The sequence below is a fragment of the Nomascus leucogenys genome, chromosome 8, assembly GCF_006542625.1.
Source record: "Nomascus leucogenys isolate Asia chromosome 8, Asia_NLE_v1, whole genome shotgun sequence".
Taxonomy (NCBI): domain Eukaryota; kingdom Metazoa; phylum Chordata; class Mammalia; order Primates; family Hylobatidae; genus Nomascus; species Nomascus leucogenys.
The window spans coordinates 47736795-47756837 of NC_044388.1; the positions used below are offsets into that span (position 1 = coordinate 47736795).

A 20043-nucleotide genomic window follows, 5' to 3' on the forward strand; every position below is an offset into this window, starting at 1 on the left:
TTAACTTTGGAATGCCCTTGGCAGAGAGGAAGGGTCTATTCAGATGGTTTGGTGTTGGGTTCAGAATTTTATTTTTTGGTTTACACCATTATATCCGAACACATATAAATATAAACAAAAACTTCAACAAAAATTACTTTCTTTTTCTAATGGTGTGTGTGTTTTGGGACAGGATCTCTGTCCCTCAGACTGGAGTGCAGTGGCGATCTCTGCTCACTGCAGCCTCGAACTACCAGCTCAAGCGATCCTCCCACTTTAGCCTTCCGAGTAGCTGGAACCACAGGCACCCACATGATGCCCAGCTAATTTCTGTATTTTTGGTAGAGATGGGGTCGCATTAGATTGCCCAGGCTGGTCTCCACCTCCCTGGCTCACATGATCATCCCGCCGCGGCCTCCGAGCGGCTGGGATCAGGCGATCAGGCGTGAATCACCGCGCCCGGGCTTTATATTTCGTTTTGAAAATGCTGAGATGCTGAGATGGACCCAAAGGGCTGAATGCTCAGTGTCTGCCAGCCACCCTCAGTTGCAGCTTCTGTCCAAAGAAGGAATCGCCCTCTCCCTGCTGGGGCCACTAACAGCACTAACACGGTCCGAATGACATCTGCAAAGCTCGGGAACGGCGACAGATGGGAAGACGCGTAGCAGCCTGGGGACCCTCGGAAGAGCCGCGCAACCCCTCGGCGGACGCTGCCAGCACCCGCACCCTGCCACCCAGACCCCGGCGGCCCGCCAAGACACTCTGGCCCGCACCTCTATGGTAGGAAACCCAGAAAACAGGAAGTGGCCTCGAGAGGGGGAAGGGAGGGGCGGGGCCTCCTGGGGGCGGGGCCTTCGCCACCACCTCCGCTGCGGACCGAGGCGAGATGGCGGCCACCGAGGGGGTCGGGGAGGCTGCGCAAGGCGGCGAGCCCGGGCAGCCTGAGCAGCCCCCGCCCCAGCCGCACCCACCGCCGCCCCAGCAGCAGCACGAGGAAGAGATGGCGGCCGAGGCTGGGGAAGCCGTGGCGTCCCCCATGGACGACGGGTTTGTGAGCCTGGACTCGCCCTCCTACGTCCTGTACAGGTAACGCCCCCGCGGCGGCCGCGGCTCGGGACACTCCCTGGAGGCCCAGCTGCCCCAAGACCCGCGGCGCGCGCTTCCGGCGCCGGCGCGCGAGGCCGAAGTTCCCGCGGCGCCGCGTGGGCCGATGCAGGGCGCTGGGCCCGGGCGGCTGCCGGGAGGTCGCCGCTTCTCAGGGCGGCGCCGGCGCGAGACCGCGGGGACGCGAAGCAGCGAGGTCTCGGCTTCCCGCCTGCTTTAAGCCACGCGGAAACTGCTGCACCCTGGACTGCACTCGTTCAGCTGTTCAGGCGTCGCGATTTGTAAATATAAGAAATTTCCCGCTCTCTTCCACGGCTTCCCAGAACGCTGTGTCGCTAACAACCAGTGAATACCCAAGGGCTAGGGTGCAGTTCTGGTAGCCGGGCAGGAAACCAGGGCCAGATTTGCTCACCCTAAAAACGAGGTGTGAGGGCTTCCAGTGGCTGGCTCTGCTTGGAGCCCTGAGACATTTTCATCCAATCCGTATTTTAGCGCCTCGTATCAGCCAGTCTAAAGGCTGAAAAGAGATTTGCTACTGAACCTCTCAAGCCTCCCTGCATCGCCTCGTACATAATACAAGTGAGGCGTACTGGGGACTGCGGTAACTTTCTTGCTTCTGTCACCCTGTCTTTGCTGACACCCAGTTCCATCAGTTCTTTGCTTTCAGATGGTAATGTTGATTCCTAATTCCCTGTGAACCTGCAGAGATAATCGCCTTAGGTCTTACATCTGTAGTTCTAGGTAAATCCATTCGATGGCTTGTTTACCTTGATTTTGTGAATGAGTAGAAGTCACTACCCATATATATTTTTTTGATTGGAGATAATGTTTTACTGATTTAAATTGGTAGCCCCATAATCCTCAAGTCTACTCTGTGGATTGTGAAATACTCAGGTTCTCACATGACTGTGTGTGATTTCCTGGTGACTAAATACAGCATTACCTTTCCCAGGCCACTCCCCCAGGCTCTAGGTGTCAAGTCTTAGGTCATGATTTCTCTTGTATTTCTCCTTGTATAATGGACACAATTTCTAGCATTGCGCATTGGATGCCACAGAATCTCTGCTGTCAATAGCTGATCATTATAGAGAAATAAAAAGTGAAAGGAAGGGCGGGTGCGGTGGCTCACGCCTGTAATCCCAGCACTTTGGGAGGCTGAGGCGGGCGGATCACCTGAGGTCAGGAGTTCCAGACTAACCTGGCCAACATGGTGAAACCCTGTCTTTACTAAAAATACAAAAATTAGCCGGGCGTGGTGGCGGGCACCTGTAATTCTAGCTACTCGGGAGGCTGAGGCAGGAGAATCGCTTTAACCCAGGAGGCAGAGGTTGCAGTGAGCCGAGATTGCACCATTGCACCCCAGCCTGGACAAGAGCGTGACTCCGTCTCAAAAAAAAAAAAAAAAAAAAAGTGAAAGGAAAAGAATATAAGTGAAAATGTTTAAGAGAAATTTGGTCACACTGGGTAGGTAGTTCACAGAAATTTCTGTAAGCACCCACTGTTGTCACTATACAGTTATTTTAGCATTGCTTATTAAGTAGTCATTGAATGCCGCCTGTGTGCTGTGGATGTTTTAAGTGCTGAACGTCTGTTATCTCATTTAATCCTCCAAATACCCTTCTAAGGTTGGTAGGTAATAATATTGCCCTGATTTTATAAATGGTGAAACTGAGGCCCCAATAAGTAACTTCTGAAGGTCACACAGCTCGTATGTGCTCCAGCCAATGTTACGACTTAGGCAGTTGTCAGATTCCAGAGCCAGCTTTCTTATTAATGATCACCTGCGCCACCTCTTGAGTAAATTAATAGTACTTATTTTTATCTTTAAATGTCAATTCCTAGTATTTTGTTATTCAAACGTTTTAAAAATGCTGACTGACTCAAAGAATCTTACTAGACCAATGAGTTAGATTGACTTCTAAGTTAAAAATACTGTGAGGCCGGGAGCTGTGGCTCACACCTGTAATCCCAGCACTTTGGGAGGCCGAGGTGAGTGGATCATCAGGTCAAGAGATTGAGACCATCCTGGCCAACATGGTGAAACCCCATCTCTACTAAAAATACAAAAATTAGCTGGGCGTGGTGGCGCGCGCCTGTAGTCCCAGCTACTCGGGAGGCTGAGGTACAAGAATCGGTTGAACCCTGGAGGCGGAGGTTGCAGTGAGCCGAGATCACACCACTGCACTCCAGCCTGGGAGACAGAGTGAGATTCTGTCTCAAAAAAAAAAAAAAAAAAAAAAAGTACTGTCTACTTGCTGCAAAAACATGTTTTTCTACTTATAAAACTTTAAATTTGAAAACTGTTGATTAACTGTTCAGCATCTGAGGGTTGTTTTAATTTTACTTTAATACGTAAAACATATTGGCAGAACTTGGTCATGAGGAATCCAACCATGATTACATTATGAGCCCTGTAAGTTACTAATATCAATGTGAGTGTAATTATTGTCATTTTAAAAACACCAGAGTCCCTTTTCTTCTGTATTTGAATGTAACCACTGGTTGGGGAATGTCTATTTTCAGGGACAGAGCAGAATGGGCTGATATAGATCCAGTGCCGCAGAATGATGGCCCCAATCCCGTGGTCCAGATCATTTATAGTGACAAATGTAAGTTTGTTTATATTAGGAAAAGGTCTGTAAGTTAAATATAGTAGCAGAATTGGAATTCACAACTATGCAGCAAGATAGATGACAAATTTCTGTCTAATAAAAATCTGAATGACTTAAGATGAGTTAATTTTGTGTTTTTTTTGTGTGTGTGTGTGATTTAGCTTTATGATTAAAAGTTTTATTTTGCCCAAAGACTGGACATATTCTAAATAATAAACGTTACAGTATAAATAGATAATAGCTACTGTGTGATTGTGGTTTTCTTTTCTTTGCTGGAGACTCCACTGCCAGGGAGATTATGCATGTACCACACAGTATAAATGAGTTACTGTTTTTAGAATAAACTTTGGTTGCTGAAACATCAGGATTTAAACATATGTTTTGGCAGTGAAGTGTTCAGCTCGGTTGGAATACATTTATTGATATTAAAATGAGTGGATTTTTTTTTGACAAAATATTCTTTTATAATGACTGTGAAAATGTAAACTGAAGGTCGTGGAAATGTTAATTGTTAGTTCTTCTAGGAAAGGGAAAATGAATAAAATGGAACGATAGTTTTGTAATTTTATGTATATATATGTCTTTCAGTTAAGGCTTTTCTAAGATCATTCTTTTACAAAAGCGTTTTTTTCTGATAATAAAATGACAATAAATGTTTAAAAAAGAATAATGATAGGTTTGCCTTATTAAGTGTGCAGATATATTACTAAATGATTAAGTGGAAGTAGCACAGAAATAGATTAGTAAAGACTCTAGAAATAGATCCTCACTCTATGAAAGCTTAATATGTGATAAAAAGGACATTTTATACCTTTATGAAAAGGGTGGATTAATCACATAATGGTTGGAACAGTTGGCAGTGCACTTAGATAAAAGCAGAATTGTATTCCTATCATTCTTAGGATGGAGAAGGTATTATTAGGCAAAATGTAAACCTCAGAATCGATTAAGAAGGTCAGAATATATAACTGCATGGAAATGCAAAACTCTCATACTTTGAGAGATAGTGTATGTGAAGAGACAATTCACAAAATAGAAATATCTATGAAGAGATATTAACCTTACTAGTGATCAGAGAAATATAAACCATAAATTATTCAGATTCATAAGTACTTGTAACAGAGATGTTGGGGGAAACTAATATAATCATATGTTTCCATTGAGAGTAAATTAACCTTTTTGCAAGGTATAAAATTAACATTTTGGGCCAGGCGCAGTGGCTCACGCTTGTAATCTCAGTACTTTGGGAGCCTGAGACAGGCAGATCACCTAAGGTCAGGAGTTTGAGACTAGCCTGGCCAACGTGGCAAAACCCTGTCTCTACTAAAAATACAAAAATTAGCTGGGCATGGTGGCGGGCGCCTGTAATCCCACCTACTCGGGAGGCTGAGGCAGGAGAATCACTTGAACCCGAGAGGTGGAGGTTGCAATGAGCCAAGATCGTGCCATTGCACTGTAGTCTGGGCAACAAGAGCAAAACTCTATCTCAAAAAAAAAAAAAAAAAAAAAAAAAATTAACGTGAATTCTTAAATACACCATGGTTAGAAACCCTAAAGGAACAGATAAGTTTGACCTGTCAACCATTTATAGACAAATATATCAATTTAAAACTTACACAGCAGAAGAAACCATGAACAAGTTAAAAAGCAAGCAGCAGTGTGGAAGAAGATATGTCATTTAAACAGGGTCCATATTAAAACTGAGACGTTTCTACAACAGGATAAGGAGACAGAGAGTTTAATAAAAAAATGGACAAAGGGTATGAACTGGCAATTCACAGAAAAGAAAATGCCATGGCCAATAAAATAGGAAGAATCCTTTAGGAATGACAGGTTAAAATGAGAATTCCATTTTCCCCCCATGATTTAAGTGGCAGAAATGAAAACTGTCTTGATATTATATTAGGTATTAAGATATATGAAGAGCTCCATACATTTCATATGGGAGTTTTCGAATGTTTAGCCATTTTGGAAAGCAGTTTGGTATATCTGTTAAAACTGGAAAATGCACTTATCTTACAACCTAGCAGTGTTGCTTCTAATTTAATATTCTGGGTTCATTCTGGCACATGGCATGAGAAGATATGCACAGGAGGTTAAAAGCACAGACTTTGGAGCCAGGCCATCTGGTTCAAATTCTAACTTCACATTTTACTGACTGTGTAATCTTGGACAAGTTATTTAACTCCTATGTGCCTCTGTTTCCACCTGTGTAAAATGAGGATCTTGGTAGTAACTATAGATGTAGTAAATTATTTACATAAAATAATAGAATACCGTCTGGCTCATAGTAAGCACTATATATGTTAGCTACTATAATTTGCAGCATTTTTTGAAAAAGCAAGATATTGGAAGCTATACGTCTATCTTTTGGAGAAATGGATAAAATAAAATGTATCATTGTCATACAGTTGAATACTATATAACCATTAAGAGGATTTAGATCTATTATAACATGAACAGATCTCAGAAACAATGTTGAGTTAAAAAAGTCAAAGTTTTAGAAACTTTGAGCATGACAATACGTTGCTTATAATTTTTTTTTTTTTTTTTTTTGAGATGGAGTTTCGCTCATTTCCCAGGCTGGAGTGCAATGGCGCGATCTTGGCTCACCGCAACCTCCGCCTCCCGGGTTCAAGTGATTCTCCTGCCTCAGCCTGCCCGAGTAGCTGGGATTACAGGCGTGCGACACCACGCCTGGCTAATTTTGCATTTTCAGTAGAGATGGGGTTTCTCCATGTTGGTTAGGCTGGTCTCGAACTCCCGACCTCAGGTGATCCGCCCACCTCGGCCTCCCAGAGTGCTGGGATTACAGGCGTGAGCTACCGCGCCTGGTCTGTTGTTTATAATTTTTGAATTAAAAGAATAATGTTGTTTCATTTTACCTTTTACATTGAATTGGATTTTGGTTGTTTACATAGGAACCTGAGGCTTTGGAGCTATCCCAGCCTGATAGCCTCCCAGTTTATTTTATCAATGTGCATATGTGTATGTTTTATGTGTGTCTGTGTGTGTGTAAAATAATGTATTTTTTATATGTATATATATATATATACATACATTTGTATGCATAGTTAACATCTTATCATTTTGTTTTAAATTTGAAATTATTTGGAAGCTTGGTTTTTTTTTTTTTTTTTTTTTTTTGAGACAGACTTTGGCTCTTGTTGCCCAGGCTGGAGTACAATGGCGTGATCTCGGGTCACTGCAACCTCTGTCTCCCAGGTTCAAGCAATTCTCGTGCCTCAGCCTCCTGAGTAGCTGGGATTACAGGCACGTGTCACCATGCCCGGCTAATTGTTGTATTTTTAGTAGAGATGGGGTTTCACCATGTTGGTCAGCCTAGTCTTGAGCTTCTGACCTCAAGTGATCCGCCCACCTCAGCCTCCCAAGGTGCTGAGATTACAGGCCTGAGCCACTGCTCAAATTCAACTTTTTAAAGGTAGTGTTTAGAACTAGGTAACCTTTTTATACCTCAGAATTTTGTGAAGAGGAGTAATTGTTCATATTCTTGTCTGATACTTTCACTTTCAATATTACAGGCTAAAAGGAAAAAACTGTTTATAGTCAAAATACTTCAACAGCAAATGTTTGGATTTTTCACACCAAGCAATTTTCTGTAGACACCAACTAGTTGCCCTACAATTTAATTCAGTTCTTACATTACCCAGAGTTAGCACAGACCCCACAGGCCAAGGGATCAGTGCTGCAACATCCATCCTATTTCAGATGCCATTGCAAGTAGTGGGTCCCCACATTACCCACATCTAATATTCTACTTGGCTGTAAATGACCCCTTTCTGTTTTTTTTCTGAGACAGGCTCTCACTATGTTACCCAGCCTGGTCTCAAACTCTTGGGCTCAAGCACAAGCAGTCCTTCTGCCTCAGCCTCCCAAGTAGCTGGGATTACAGGTGCAAACCACCATACCTGGCAGTTCCTTTTTTTTTTTTTTTTGAGACAGTGTTGCGCTGTCACCCAGGCTGGGTGCTTGCGATCATGGCTCACTGCAGCCTTGACCTCCCAGGCTCAAGCGATCCTCCTACCTCTGCCTCCCAAGTAGCTGTGACTGCAGGCCTGAATCACCACGCCTGATTAATTTCTGTATTTTTTGTAGAGGCAGAGTTTCCCTATGTTGCCCAGGCTGATTTCAAACTGCTGGGTTCAAGTGATCTGCATGCCTCAGTCTTTTGTTTGTTTTTTTTGTAATCCAGTGCTCCCAATAAATATCCTTGAATACTTGCACACATATGGGAGTATATTTGTGAGAGAAGTTTCTAGAGCTGGAATTACTGGGTCAAAGAGTATGTAAATTTTAATGATTTGTTGTAGAAGTATTTGTACTAGTTTACACGATCTTTAATAATGTATGAGTGAAAAATGCAAAGCTCAGAGTGTGATGGGATCTTGTTTGCATAAAAATGAAGGATGGAATTAGGCTATATACTTGTAGATACATAGAATATATTTGGAAGGATACACTAGAATGAGTTAATAATGGTTGCTTCTGGGGAAGAGGCTTGGGAATTTAGTGGAATGGAAATCTAGTGTGAACCTTTTTGTACTGTTTGAGTTTTCTGCCTTTGGGCATAGTTTTCAGTTAAAAGTCTGATCAAAATAAAATGTCAGAAAAACAGCTATATGAATATATTTGAATATTTGCACCCCTAATTTTTCTTTTATACATAAGGCCTATGGGAGGTTTGGAATCTGGCATGAACTCATATGCACACACGTAAGCAGTAAGCATACGGTTATATATAAATAGTCCATGCTTTTTGTGGCTGAGACACTAGGGCATTATCGGGGTGGCGGCCACAGCCATTTGACTCTTTATTTTGCTTGTTGGTATAAACGATACACAGGCCAATAAAATATCTTTATAGGTATAGTGACATTATACATTATAGTGCTAATTTTAAGTAAGATGGTCCTAATGTAGTTGTGTGCTCTATCTCTAGTTAGAGATGTTTATGATTACTTCCGAGCTGTCCTGCAGCGTGATGAAAGAAGTGAACGAGCTTTTAAGCTAACCCGGGATGCTATTGAGTTAAATGCAGCCAATTATACAGTGTGGTAAGTAATACACATCATCAGTATTCCCTGCTTAAATGTTGTACTTCAAGTGGCTTTTCTTTTTTTAAACTGTACTTTAATTTTTTTAAACTGTACTTTATTTTTTTTGGAGGGGGAGTGGAGTTTCACTCTTGTTGCCCAGGCTGGAGTACAATTGGTGCTATCTCGGCTCACTGCAACCTCTGCCTCCTGGGTTCAAGTGATTCTCCTGCCTCAGCCTTCTGAGTAGCTGAGATTACAGGCGCCCACGACCACACCCGGCTAATTTTTTTGTATTTTTAGTAGAGACAGGGTTTCACCATGTTGGCCAGGCTGGTCTTGAAATCCTGACCTCAGGTGATCCACTCCCCGCGGCCTCCTAAAGTGTTTGGATTACAGGCGCGAGCCACTGCGCCTGGCCTTTAATTTTTATCAAAATAGCAATTCGCATATGGGTTTAAAAGTCAGAAGCTGCATGAAAAGTAGCAATCGCCAGCCCATTCCCTCCCACTGCCAGTCCCACTCCACAGAGGTGGTAACTCTTAGCGATATTTTTCTTGAATTAACCTCCATATTCTAGATAATTTGCTTAACTGTTATTATTTTTTCATTTCATTTTATTTTATATTATTTTATTTTTTATTTATATATTTTTTGAGATGGAGTCTCGCTTTGTCACGCAGTCTGGAGTGCAATGGCACGATCTCGGCTGACTGCAACCTCTGCCTCCAGGGTTCAACTGATTCTCCTGCCTCAGCCTCGCCAGTAGCTGGGATTACAGGTGCCCGCCACCATGCCTGGCTAATTTTTTATTTTTAGTAGAGATGGGGTTTCACCATGTTGGTCAGGCTGGCATTGATCTCCTGACCTCGTGATCTGCCCACCTCGGCCTTCCAAAGTGCTGGGATTACAGGCGTGAACCACCGTGCCTGGCTTATTTTTTTCATTTAAAACATTATTCCTTCTGTGAAAGATAGTTCATTCTCCACTACCCACCCTCCATCACAAATGAGCACTCAATTTATGTTCATGCTGACACACTTTTTTTTTTTTTTTTTTTTGAGGTGGAGTTTTGCTCTTGTTGCCCAGGTTGGAGTGCAGTGGTGCAATCTCGGCTCACTGCAGCCTCCGCCTACCAGATTCAAGTGATTCTCCTGCCTCAGCCTCCCAGGTAGCTGGGATTACAGATGTGCGCCACCACACCCGGCTAATTTTGTATTTTTAGTAGAGACGGGGTTTCATCATGTTGCTCAGGCTGGTCTCAACCTCCCAACCTCGGGTGATCCACCCATCTCGGCCTCCCAAAGTACTGGGATTATAGGCGTGAGCCACTGCACCCAGCTGCTGACCCACATTTAATAGTATAATTACATTCCCTGTAACAGTGTCATTTTTGTTTTCTTTGTACCAATGGGTAATTTGTCTTCCAGATGCTTTGATATATGTGAAGTATCATTTTTCTATTGAACACAGGTCATCCTTCAGTTTCATGTTTCTCTTCACCAGTTGGATGCTGCATACCTGGTTTTCAGCTCATTCGTGTGTTAGATCCCCTGTGTCCTAGATCCCATACCTTTCTCTCTCTTGATTTACTTTCTCATAGAGCACATCATTGAGTAGAAAGATGGAAAATAATTTTTGAGATTTATACAATTAAAAATCGTTAGTCTCCCTTCAACTTTAGTAATAAAATTCTAGATTGGCAATTATTTTCCCTCAGAATTTTGAAACTCTTTCTGTTTCTCTTAGCTTGTTTTCAGGTTGAGAAGGTTTCCATTCCTTTGTTTAAAACTTTTTTTTTTCAGGCCGGGCGCGGTGGCTCATGCTTGTAATCCCAGCACTTTGGGAGGCCGAGGCAGGCGGATCACGAGGTCAGGAGATCGAGACCACGGTGAAACCCCATCTCTACTAAAAATACCAAAAATTAGCCGGGTGTGGTGGCGGGCGCCTGTAGTCCCAGCTACTCAGAGAGGCTGAGGCAGGAGAATGGCGTGAACCCGGGAGGCGGAGCTTGCAGTGAGCCGAGATCAAGCCACTGCACTCCAGCCTGGGCGACAGAGCAAGACTCCATCTCAAAAAAAAAAAAAAAAAAAAAAAAAAAAAAAAACTTTTCTTTTTCTCTTTATGTTCTGGGGATTTTTCTGTGTTCTGATAATTTCTTCTCTTTCCTCTGTTTCCTTTTTCTGGAATGCCTTTTAGTTCTGTGTTGTATCCCTCAATTTTTCTTATTTTCATTTGTTTATTATTTTGATATGATTTCGCCAATTTTATTTTCTAACTCTTGTATCGAGTTTTAAAGATTTCTGCATTCATTTTTAATTTGGGGGAGCTGTGTTTTTGGTCTGAATATGCTTTTTTTTTTTTTGAGACAGAGTCTCACTCAGTTGCCCAGGCTGGAGTGCAGTGGCTCGATCTCCACTCACTGTAAGCTCTGCCTCCTGGGTTCACGCCATTCTCCTGCCTCAGCCTCCCAAGTAGCTGGGACTACAGGTGCCTGCCGCCATGCCCAGCTAATTTTTTTGTATTGTTTTAGTAGAGACGGGGTTTCACCATGTTAGCCAGGATGGTCTTGATCTCCTGACCTCGTGATCTGCCCTCCTCGGCCTCCCAAAGCATCGTGTGTGTGTGTGTGTGTGTGTGTGTGTGTGTGTGTGTGTGTGTGTGTGTGTGTGTAATTTCATGGATGTGAGATCTTTTCATCTCTCGTTCTCTTTCATATAAATATTTTTCTCAAATGGTTGGTAATTCTTGACTTTCTCTTTATGCGTATAAGAGAGACAGGAAAAATCCTGATTGGAAGCCCTGTATGTGGCAGGATTTATCAGCTGGAGGACTTCACTGTGAAGTTACTGAGTGGGGATGTGGCTGTGTTGTAGTGAAATCTCACTTGTCAGTATTTAAGTCTTTTCTCTTGGACAGTGTGTCTCTCAAAGAGGATTAAGTAGTTTATTGCCTAAGGAGTGTACATTTAACTGCCACAGTTCTGGGGTGTTAGGCAGGGGAAGATGGTAGGAGAGTCTCACTGTTTAGGATGTCAACTTTTTGCTTTTTCCAGATCTTATCCTGTTGTGATTTTAAATAGAAACTTTTTTTTTCTAACTTTGTATCTCAACATTTTAAATGTCCTTATTTCCACCCTTTAACTCACCCTGCCTTCTAGTGTGCCTTGTAACCCATTCTGCTTCAGATTTTTCCAGAGAATAAAGCCACTTGTCTCCTGCCCAAGACAGGATGTCACTTCTGCTCAGGGTAGTGGGAACGGTCTTGGCCTCCAAGGACTCTTTCTATGGACATTCCACTGCTTTTAGTCCCACCTTTGACCCCCAGTTTTGGAAATATGTTGTACCTCTGATTTCTGGAATTTTCTTAAAGTCTCATTCTGTGTTTTAGTTAAATCTTGTCTATCTGCTTACGCTTCCCATAATGTTGTTGACCTCTTCCAGTTGCTGTGTTATCTTTGCCCCTGATTCTCTTTGTTCTTGTGGGTTTATTCCTTTGTTGTCATTTTAGTGGGGTTTTATTAGGGAGTGAGAATAAACTTGTTTACTTAAGCCACCCTGTTTAACTGGAATTCTCAGTGTGTTTCATCATTTTTGGAACTTACAATACACTTAAAGATTTCCTGTGAGTTTATTGCTGTTTTGAAAGAAGCAATATACCTGGAATCCTTACCCATAAAAGCCAAGGGCTTATATTTACATGCTCTGGGATGTCTACCTTTTTTTTTTTTTGGAATAATAATGGAGAGAAATACTGTTGTCTCTCCTATTTAGCGTTTTATTTTATTTTATTTTTATTAATTTTTTTGAGATGGAGTCTCACGTTGTCGCTCAGGCTGGAGTACAGTGATGTGATCTTGGCTTGCTGCACCCTCCGTTACCGGGGTTCAGGTGATTCTCGTGCTGCAGTGTCGCGAATTGCTGGAATTACAGATGTCTGCCACCACACCCAGCTAATTTTTGTGCTTTTGTTTGTTTTTTGAGACGGAGTCTCGCTCTGTCGCCCGGGCTGGAGTGCAGTGGCGCACTCATGGCTTACTACAACTTCCGACTCCCGGGTTCAAGCGAGTCTCCTGCCTCAGTCTCCCGAGTAGCTGGAACTACAGGCGCATGCCACCACGCCCAGCTAATTTTTTTGTATTTTTAGTAGAGGTGGTGTTTCACCATGTTAGCCAGGTCTCAATCTCCTGACCTCATGATCCACCCACGTCAGCCTCCCAAAGTGCTGGGATTACAGGCTAATTTTTGTATTTTTAGTAGAGATGGGGTTTTGTCATGTTGGCCAGGCTGGTCTCAAACTCCTGACTTCAAGTGATCTGCCTGCCTTGGCCTCCCAAAGTTAGCAGTTCATTTTAAAAGCTAATAAAATTAGGTCCTGGAATGTCCCTTACTATATATTGAGTTGGAAATTTTTGAAATCTTGAAGTAAAACTAGACCAGAACTAACGACGTCTTTAGGAAAATTTTTTTTGGTGGTGGTGGTGATTAAACTCCACCTATGGGGAAATTAAACTTGTTTCATTTACAAGTAGCATTTTTGTGGTTGTTCTAAAAGTAAATATTTTGTTAATGTTTATAATAGAATTAATTTATTATATGGGTAATGCATCTACACGAACAACGTGTACTGTATAGGGAAAGAGATGTCTTTGATTCTTATATTATAGAACACCGGTGACCAGAGTAGTACCTGAAAATAATTTTAGTTGGTTGTCTGTCATTACTTAAGAATCAGAAATTTACTTTTCTTCTATCTCATACTTGTTACCTTTCACTATTTTTTTCTTTTTGAGATGGAGTTTTGCTCTTGTTGCCCAGTCTGGAGTGCAATGGCGTGATCTTCGCTCACCGCAGCCTCTGCCTCCTTGGTTCAAGTGATTCTCCTGCCTCAGCCTCCCAGGTACCTGGGACTACAGGCATGTGCCACCTCGCCCAGCTAATTTTGCATTTTTAGTAGAGACGGGGTTTCTCCATGTTGGTTAGGCTGGTCTCAAACTCCTGACCTCAGGTGACCCACCTGCCTCAGCCTCTCAAAGTGCTGGGGTTACAGGCGTGAGCCACCGTGCCTGGCCACCTTTCACTATTTTTACTAAAAGTGCTTCATTTCTTCCAGTCACCAGATAGTTGTATGAATTTGGACACTCACAAGCACTTAAATTCAAGCGATTCTTCTGCCTCAGCCTCCCCGAGCAGCTGGGACTACCACCATGCCCAGCTAATTTTTTTGTATTTTTAGTAAAGACGAGGTTTCACCACGTTGGCAAAGCTGGTCTCAAACTCTTGACCTCATGTGACCCGCACACCTCGGCCTCCCAAAGTGCTGGGATTACAGGCATGAGCCACTGTGCTTGGCCTATAATTGTTAAATTATACAGATTACCTCCCCAAAATTTGTCTAACTGTATTGCTGACTTGTAGCTGTATTTGATATTGTTATTAGGGAACTTCTGTGGAATGATGCGACTTTGGATGTTTTATGTTTGCCCTAGGCATTTCCGGAGAGTTCTTTTAAAGTCACTTCAGAAGGATCTACATGAGGAAATGAACTACATCACTGCAATAATTGAGGAGCAGCCCAAAAACTATCAAGTTTGGTAAGTTTGGAGTCTAGCTCTGTCTCCCAGGCTGGAGTGCAGTGGCGTGATCTCGGCTCACTGCAGCCTCTGCCTCCCGGGTTCAAGCGATTCTCCAGCTTCAGCCTCCTGGGTAGCTGGGATTACAGGCGCACGCCACCACGCCTGGCTAATTTTTTATTTTTAGTAGAGACGGGGTTTTGCCATGTTGGCCAGGCTGGTCTCGAACTTCTGACCTCAGGTGATCCGCCCTCCTCAGCCTCCCAAAGTGCTGGGATTACAGGTGTGAGCCATCGCGCCTAGCCTAGAATTTTATTTAAAAACTACTACTGTAGCCAGGTGCAGTGGCTTGTGCTTGTAATCCCGGCAGTTTGGGAGGCTGAGACGAGCAGATCACTTGAGTTCAGGAGTTTGAGACCAGCCTGGCCAACATGGTGAATCCCCGTCTCTACTAAAAATACAGAAATTAGCTGGGTATGGTGGTGTGCTTATAATCCCAGCTACTCAGGAGGCTGTCAGGATAATCACTTGAACCTGGGAGGTGAAGGTTTCGGTGAGCTGAGATTGCACCACTGCACTCCAGCCTGGGGGACCGAGTGAGACTCTGTCTCAAAAAAAAATTAAAAAAAAAAAAAAAATTAAAAAACTAAAAACTTTACCATTGTAGCCTGTTGATTACAAGATTGTTGTATTTCTAAGAAATTACATTATGAAATAATTTAATGAGAAAAGAGGTTAAATGTAGAGTTGCAGACCCTCACTAAAGTTATTTACCCTGTGGAATTAAGGTGCTTTTATGTAAAAATCTGTAGCTATAAAATTCTGACATGACAGGCATTAGTATTTGATTACATCGAGTTTTTGCTAAAGAGAAATTGCTTCTCTTTTCTGGATACTGTAGACACCGTCATTAGCACTTCATCACCCACTGTTAGGTAAAACACAAAACCACTCAAAGTAGCTGCTATGGAAAGCCCAGCAGTTTTTAAATTGTTGTACATTTCTAATTGTCCACTCTGTTCGTTTTATAACCAATGTAGTACAGGCGATGCAAATTCTGTATCCCAGTTAACTAGTCACTTTTATTAACTTCTAACTATGAAAACTTATGCTATAACATAAAGCCGTGTAACTCCTTAAATCGGAGAACATCAGCATGAACTTTTTCTTCCTCATTTTGATATCCTGGAGGATCTGATTCTTAGCTTTTCTAAATTACTGAACTCACCAGCAACCTGGAAAAATAAAATGCAGCTAGTGTTCACTGACTTAGAAGATTTCTAAAATAAATTTGGAAACCTTCTGTCTAGGCTTTTGTTTTTGGTAGTATCTTGTCTTAATCTGTAAGACGAATTTTTTAATTTTCCAGGCATGTAGAATAGGTAATTCATTAAGCATTAAATCCTTCTTTTTTTCCTATTGTTCTGCTCACTTTTAGTTGAATGTTATACTCTAATAGATTTTTTAAAGGTCCGTTTGATTGAGATACAGTTCACTTACCATCCAATTCCCCCATTCAAAGTATATAATTCAGTGTTTTTTAGTATATATACAGATCTGTACAACCATCACCATAGTGAATTTTAGAACATTTTCACTAACAGATTTCTATAAATATTTCAGCCAAAGAAAATTATAAAAATGGAACCCAATATAAAATCCTTAAGTATTTTCCTAGCGCAGAAACTCCTGGCCGGGTGCGGTGGCTCACGTCTGTAATCCCAGCACTTTGGGAGGCTGAGGCGGGCGGATCACCTGAGGGCAGGAGTTTGAGACCTGCCTGGCAAACATGGTGAAACCCCGTCTCTACTTAAAATCCAAAAAATTAGCTGCACGTGGTGGCAGGCGCCTGTAATCCCAGCTACTCAGGAGGCTGAGGCACGAGAATTGCTTGAACCTGGGAGGCAGAGGTTGCAGTGAGCTGAGATTGCACCATTGCACTCCAGCCTCGGGGACAAGAGTGAGACTTTGTCTCAAAAAAAAAAAAAAGAAGAAAACTCCTCTGTTGACAACTTGCAACTTGTCATGGCTACTTGCCAGTGTAGCAGTGAATTCAGTTCTGCCCACTAATTTGTAGAATGAGAAGCTGCTTGTTTGGTGACACTTTGCACTTAGGGAAAATTGACAGGCGTGTGTTAAGTAGCGGAACTTACATATTTGATAAAATAATAGCACATTTTCTTTGTCTCTCATTGTACAATCTAGTAATGTTTCTTAATTTTTTGACACAATTTCATGGTTGTTGAAAGAGACTACCAGATGTAGTTTGAGATAAACTATCTGGGCTGGGTGCGGTGGCTCACGCTTGTAATCCCAGCACTTTGGGAGGCTGAGGCAGGGGGATCACGAGGTCAGGAGATCGAGACCACGGTGAAACCCCGTCTCTACTAAAAGTACAAAAAAATTAGCAGGGTGTGGTGGCGGGCGCCTGTAGTCCCAGCTACTCCGAGAGGCTGAGGCAGGAGAATGGTGTGAACCCAGGAGGCGGAGCTTGCAACGAGCCGAGATCGTGCCACTGCACTCAAGCCTGGGTGAGAGAGCGAGACTCCGTCTCAAAAAAAAAAAGAGATAAACTATCTGCATTTTTTTTCTATTTTTTTTATGTTACCTTTTCTCTCCAGTAGAGTGTTGAGAATCAGAGATGAATTTTTGTTTGTTGCGTGTCCTGTCATGTCACCTTTACAACATGTGCAACTGATATTTTAGTTCTTGGGTAAATTAACAAAAAACTTCTCTCCCTTCTTTGGGCTTTAGGCATCATAGGCGAGTATTAGTGGAATGGCTAAGAGATCCATCTCAGGAGCTTGAATTTATTGCTGATATTCTTAATCAGGATGCAAAGAATTATCATGCCTGGCAGCATCGACAGTGGGTTATTCAGGTATTGCCTTTCTTGTACAGTGTTTTTCAGATTTTTTTTAACTGAACTAAATAAAATTACTCTTAAAGTCTGTTTCTAAACCAAAACACACACATATGTAGATCATTGCACACAATGTATAACTAAAAATTATTGGCCGTGTGTGGTGGCTCATGTCTGTGATCCCAGTACTTTGGGAGGCCAAGGCAGGAGGATTGAGTGAGGCCAGGAGTTTGAGATCAGCCTGGGCAACGAAGTGAGACCCCCGTCTCTAAAAAAATACAAAAATTGGCCGGGCGCGGTGGCTCAAGCCGGTAATCCCAGCACTTTGGGAGGCCGAGGCGGGCGGATCACGAGGTCAGGAGATCGAGACCATCCTGGCTAACACGGTGAAACCCCGTCTCTACTAAAAATACAAAAAATTAGCCGGACGTGTTGGTGGGCGCCTGTAGTCCCGGCTACTCGGGAGGCTGAGGCAGGAGAATGGTGTGAACCCGGGAGGCGGAGCTTGCAGTGAGCTGAGATCCCGCCATTGCACTCCAGCCTGGGGGACAGAGCAAGACTCCGTCTCAAAAAAAAAAAAACAAAAAACAAAAATTAGCCACGCATGGTGGCACACACCTGTAGTCGCAGCTGCTTGGGAGGCTAAGGCAGGAGGATTGCTTGAGCCCAAGAATTTGAGGTTGCAGTGAGCTATGATTACACCACTGCACTCTACCTTGGGCAACAGAGTGAGACTCCATCTATTTAAAAAAAAAAAAAAGGAAAGAATTATTAACATACTTAAAACCTGACATCCTTCATGTTAGCTAACCTTTATAATCTCTTTGAATGTAGTAAATTTTTAGTATTTTTTAGATTGAATTTGTATCATATTTGCTAGCAAATTGAGTATAAAAAGTAGCATATTTTTACTGCAGATGTATTATTTTAACTAACAAAGGCATATTATACATTGTTTTTTTCATATATAAACTTTGGAATAGGATTTTACAGTAACTTAAGTTTTTTATTTCTACCCATGTGTCAAAAGTTTTATGCTAAATTCTGAATAGAATAGTTGTAACTCCCACTCTGGGTATTTTATTTATTTTAAACAGTTCTAGTAGTGTTTCCTGTGAATTTTTTCCAGGGATTGCTACTTTTTGCACTATTCATTAGACCAAAAGCATTTCACCAAAGATTTAGAACTTAAATATTTTTAAACTTTTCCAAATTTGATTAAAAGGATAACATATTCTAAAGGTATTCAGTATTTTTACTTATCTCTGAAAAACTTAATCACAAAAAGCATACATTTTACACATACAGCTCCCTCCATCTGCTACAATAGATTAAGACATGGAACATAACCAGTATTTTTGAAAAGCCCCCTTAACTGGCATGCTTCTTACTGAAATTATCATAAAAGGTTCCTATGAGAAAGGATTCCAGAATATCCCTCAATTGTGTTGTAGCTTATGCATTTCTGTTTATTTTATACATTATTTAATTCATGTGAGTTACTTACCTGGTAGGGAAGATATGATCACCAAGGTGCCTTTCACATTCATTGCACTGCGGATGTGCTGACCCCTGCAATTTCCCCAAATGGGGGAAGCTCAACTGCATAATTTGTGATGGGGGACTGTGTGGCACTTTCCTCTGGTCTTCATGATTTAAGAACAGGTTTTCTCTGTTTATTTTTATTAAAAAAAAACAAAATTATGTGAGTCAGTGGTTCTCAAGCAGCAGTGATTGTGCCCCCTAGGGGACATTTTTGGTTGTCAGAACTTGGGGCATGTTGCTATTGGCATCTATTGGGTAGAGGGCCAGGATGCTGCTAAACATCCCAAAATGCACAGGACAGTCCCCCACAACAAAGAATTATCCAGCCCATACTCTCAGTAGTGTCAAAGCCAAGGAACTGTGGTCTATTTCTATATGGAAAGCTATTTTATTAATATTTCAGTTATTTTCAATGAGGATTTAATGAATTCAGCATACTCTTTGATGACCTAAAATGGGACTATGAGATCTCTAAAAAATATTTCATGACATATATATTAAAAATGTGGTAAAATTTTAGTTTTAAACGTTAGTTTTAAACATGAATTATAAACATTCATGGCCTGTATGTCATTGGCATTGACTGTACTAGAGCTTCTTAAATGAAGGAGTGGAGGACTCTTCTTTGTCCCCAACCGATCCCAGATTGGATGTATTTTACTGTATTTCATGTATATCTCATTTATATAAAATACACTGAAAATAAATTACTTCAAAAATGAGGCTGGGTACAGTGGCTCACGCCTGTAATCCCAACACTTTGGGAGGCCCAGGCAAGTGGATCCCATGAGGCCAGGAGTTCAAGACTAGCCTGGCAACATGGCAAAACCCCGTCTCTACAAAAAATACAAAAAAATTAGACGAGCGTAGTGGCGCATGCTTGTGTTTGCAGCTACTCAGGAGGCTGAGGCAGGAGAATCACTTGAGCCCAAGAGGTGGAGGCTATGGTGAGCTGTGCTCACGCCACTACACTCCAGCCTGGGCAACAAAATGAGACCCTGTCTCAAAAGAAAAAAAATTAAAAGTGAAATACAGACAGACACACACAATACTACTCACCAGTCAAAAGAAATGAATGATCCATACCGGCAACGACTTGGATGGATCTCAAGGGTATGATCCTTAGTGGAAGGGGAAGTCTCAGGTTTCATACTGTATGGCTCCATTGAGATAATATCCTTGAAACAGCAAAATTATAGACTTAGAGAACAGATCAGAGGTTGCCAGGGTGAGGGAAAAGGGGGTACAGCTATAAAGGGGTAGCATGAGGTAGTTTCTGTGTGCTGAGGGAATAGTTCTCCATCTTGATTGTGG

General features: G+C 42.1%; 1 protein-coding gene and 1 pseudogene across 4 annotated transcripts in view; both read left to right on the forward strand.

Moving 5' to 3' along the window:
• The first annotated feature begins 359 nt into the window (after nucleotides 1-359).
• The window catches only part of FNTA (farnesyltransferase, CAAX box, alpha), a 31309-nt gene continuing 11625 nt past the window's right edge, over nucleotides 360-20043 (forward strand). Inside the window, exons 1-5 of one of the 4 annotated variants that reach the window (XM_030817212.1) lie at nucleotides 360-759; nucleotides 3607-3692; nucleotides 8656-8770; nucleotides 14238-14342; nucleotides 17076-17202. In XM_030817212.1, the coding sequence (XP_030673072.1) occupies nucleotides 629-759; nucleotides 3607-3692; nucleotides 8656-8770; nucleotides 14238-14342; nucleotides 17076-17202 (564 nt within the window). In that variant the 5' untranslated portion in view covers nucleotides 360-628. Of the gene's footprint in view, nucleotides 1066-3606; nucleotides 3693-8655; nucleotides 8771-14237; nucleotides 14343-17075; nucleotides 17203-20043 lie in introns of all 4 variants that reach the window. The other 3 variants (XM_030817211.1, XM_030817213.1, XM_030817214.1) reach the window with 3 other exon arrangements.
• Nucleotides 18684-18828, forward strand: LOC115836543 (annotated as a pseudogene).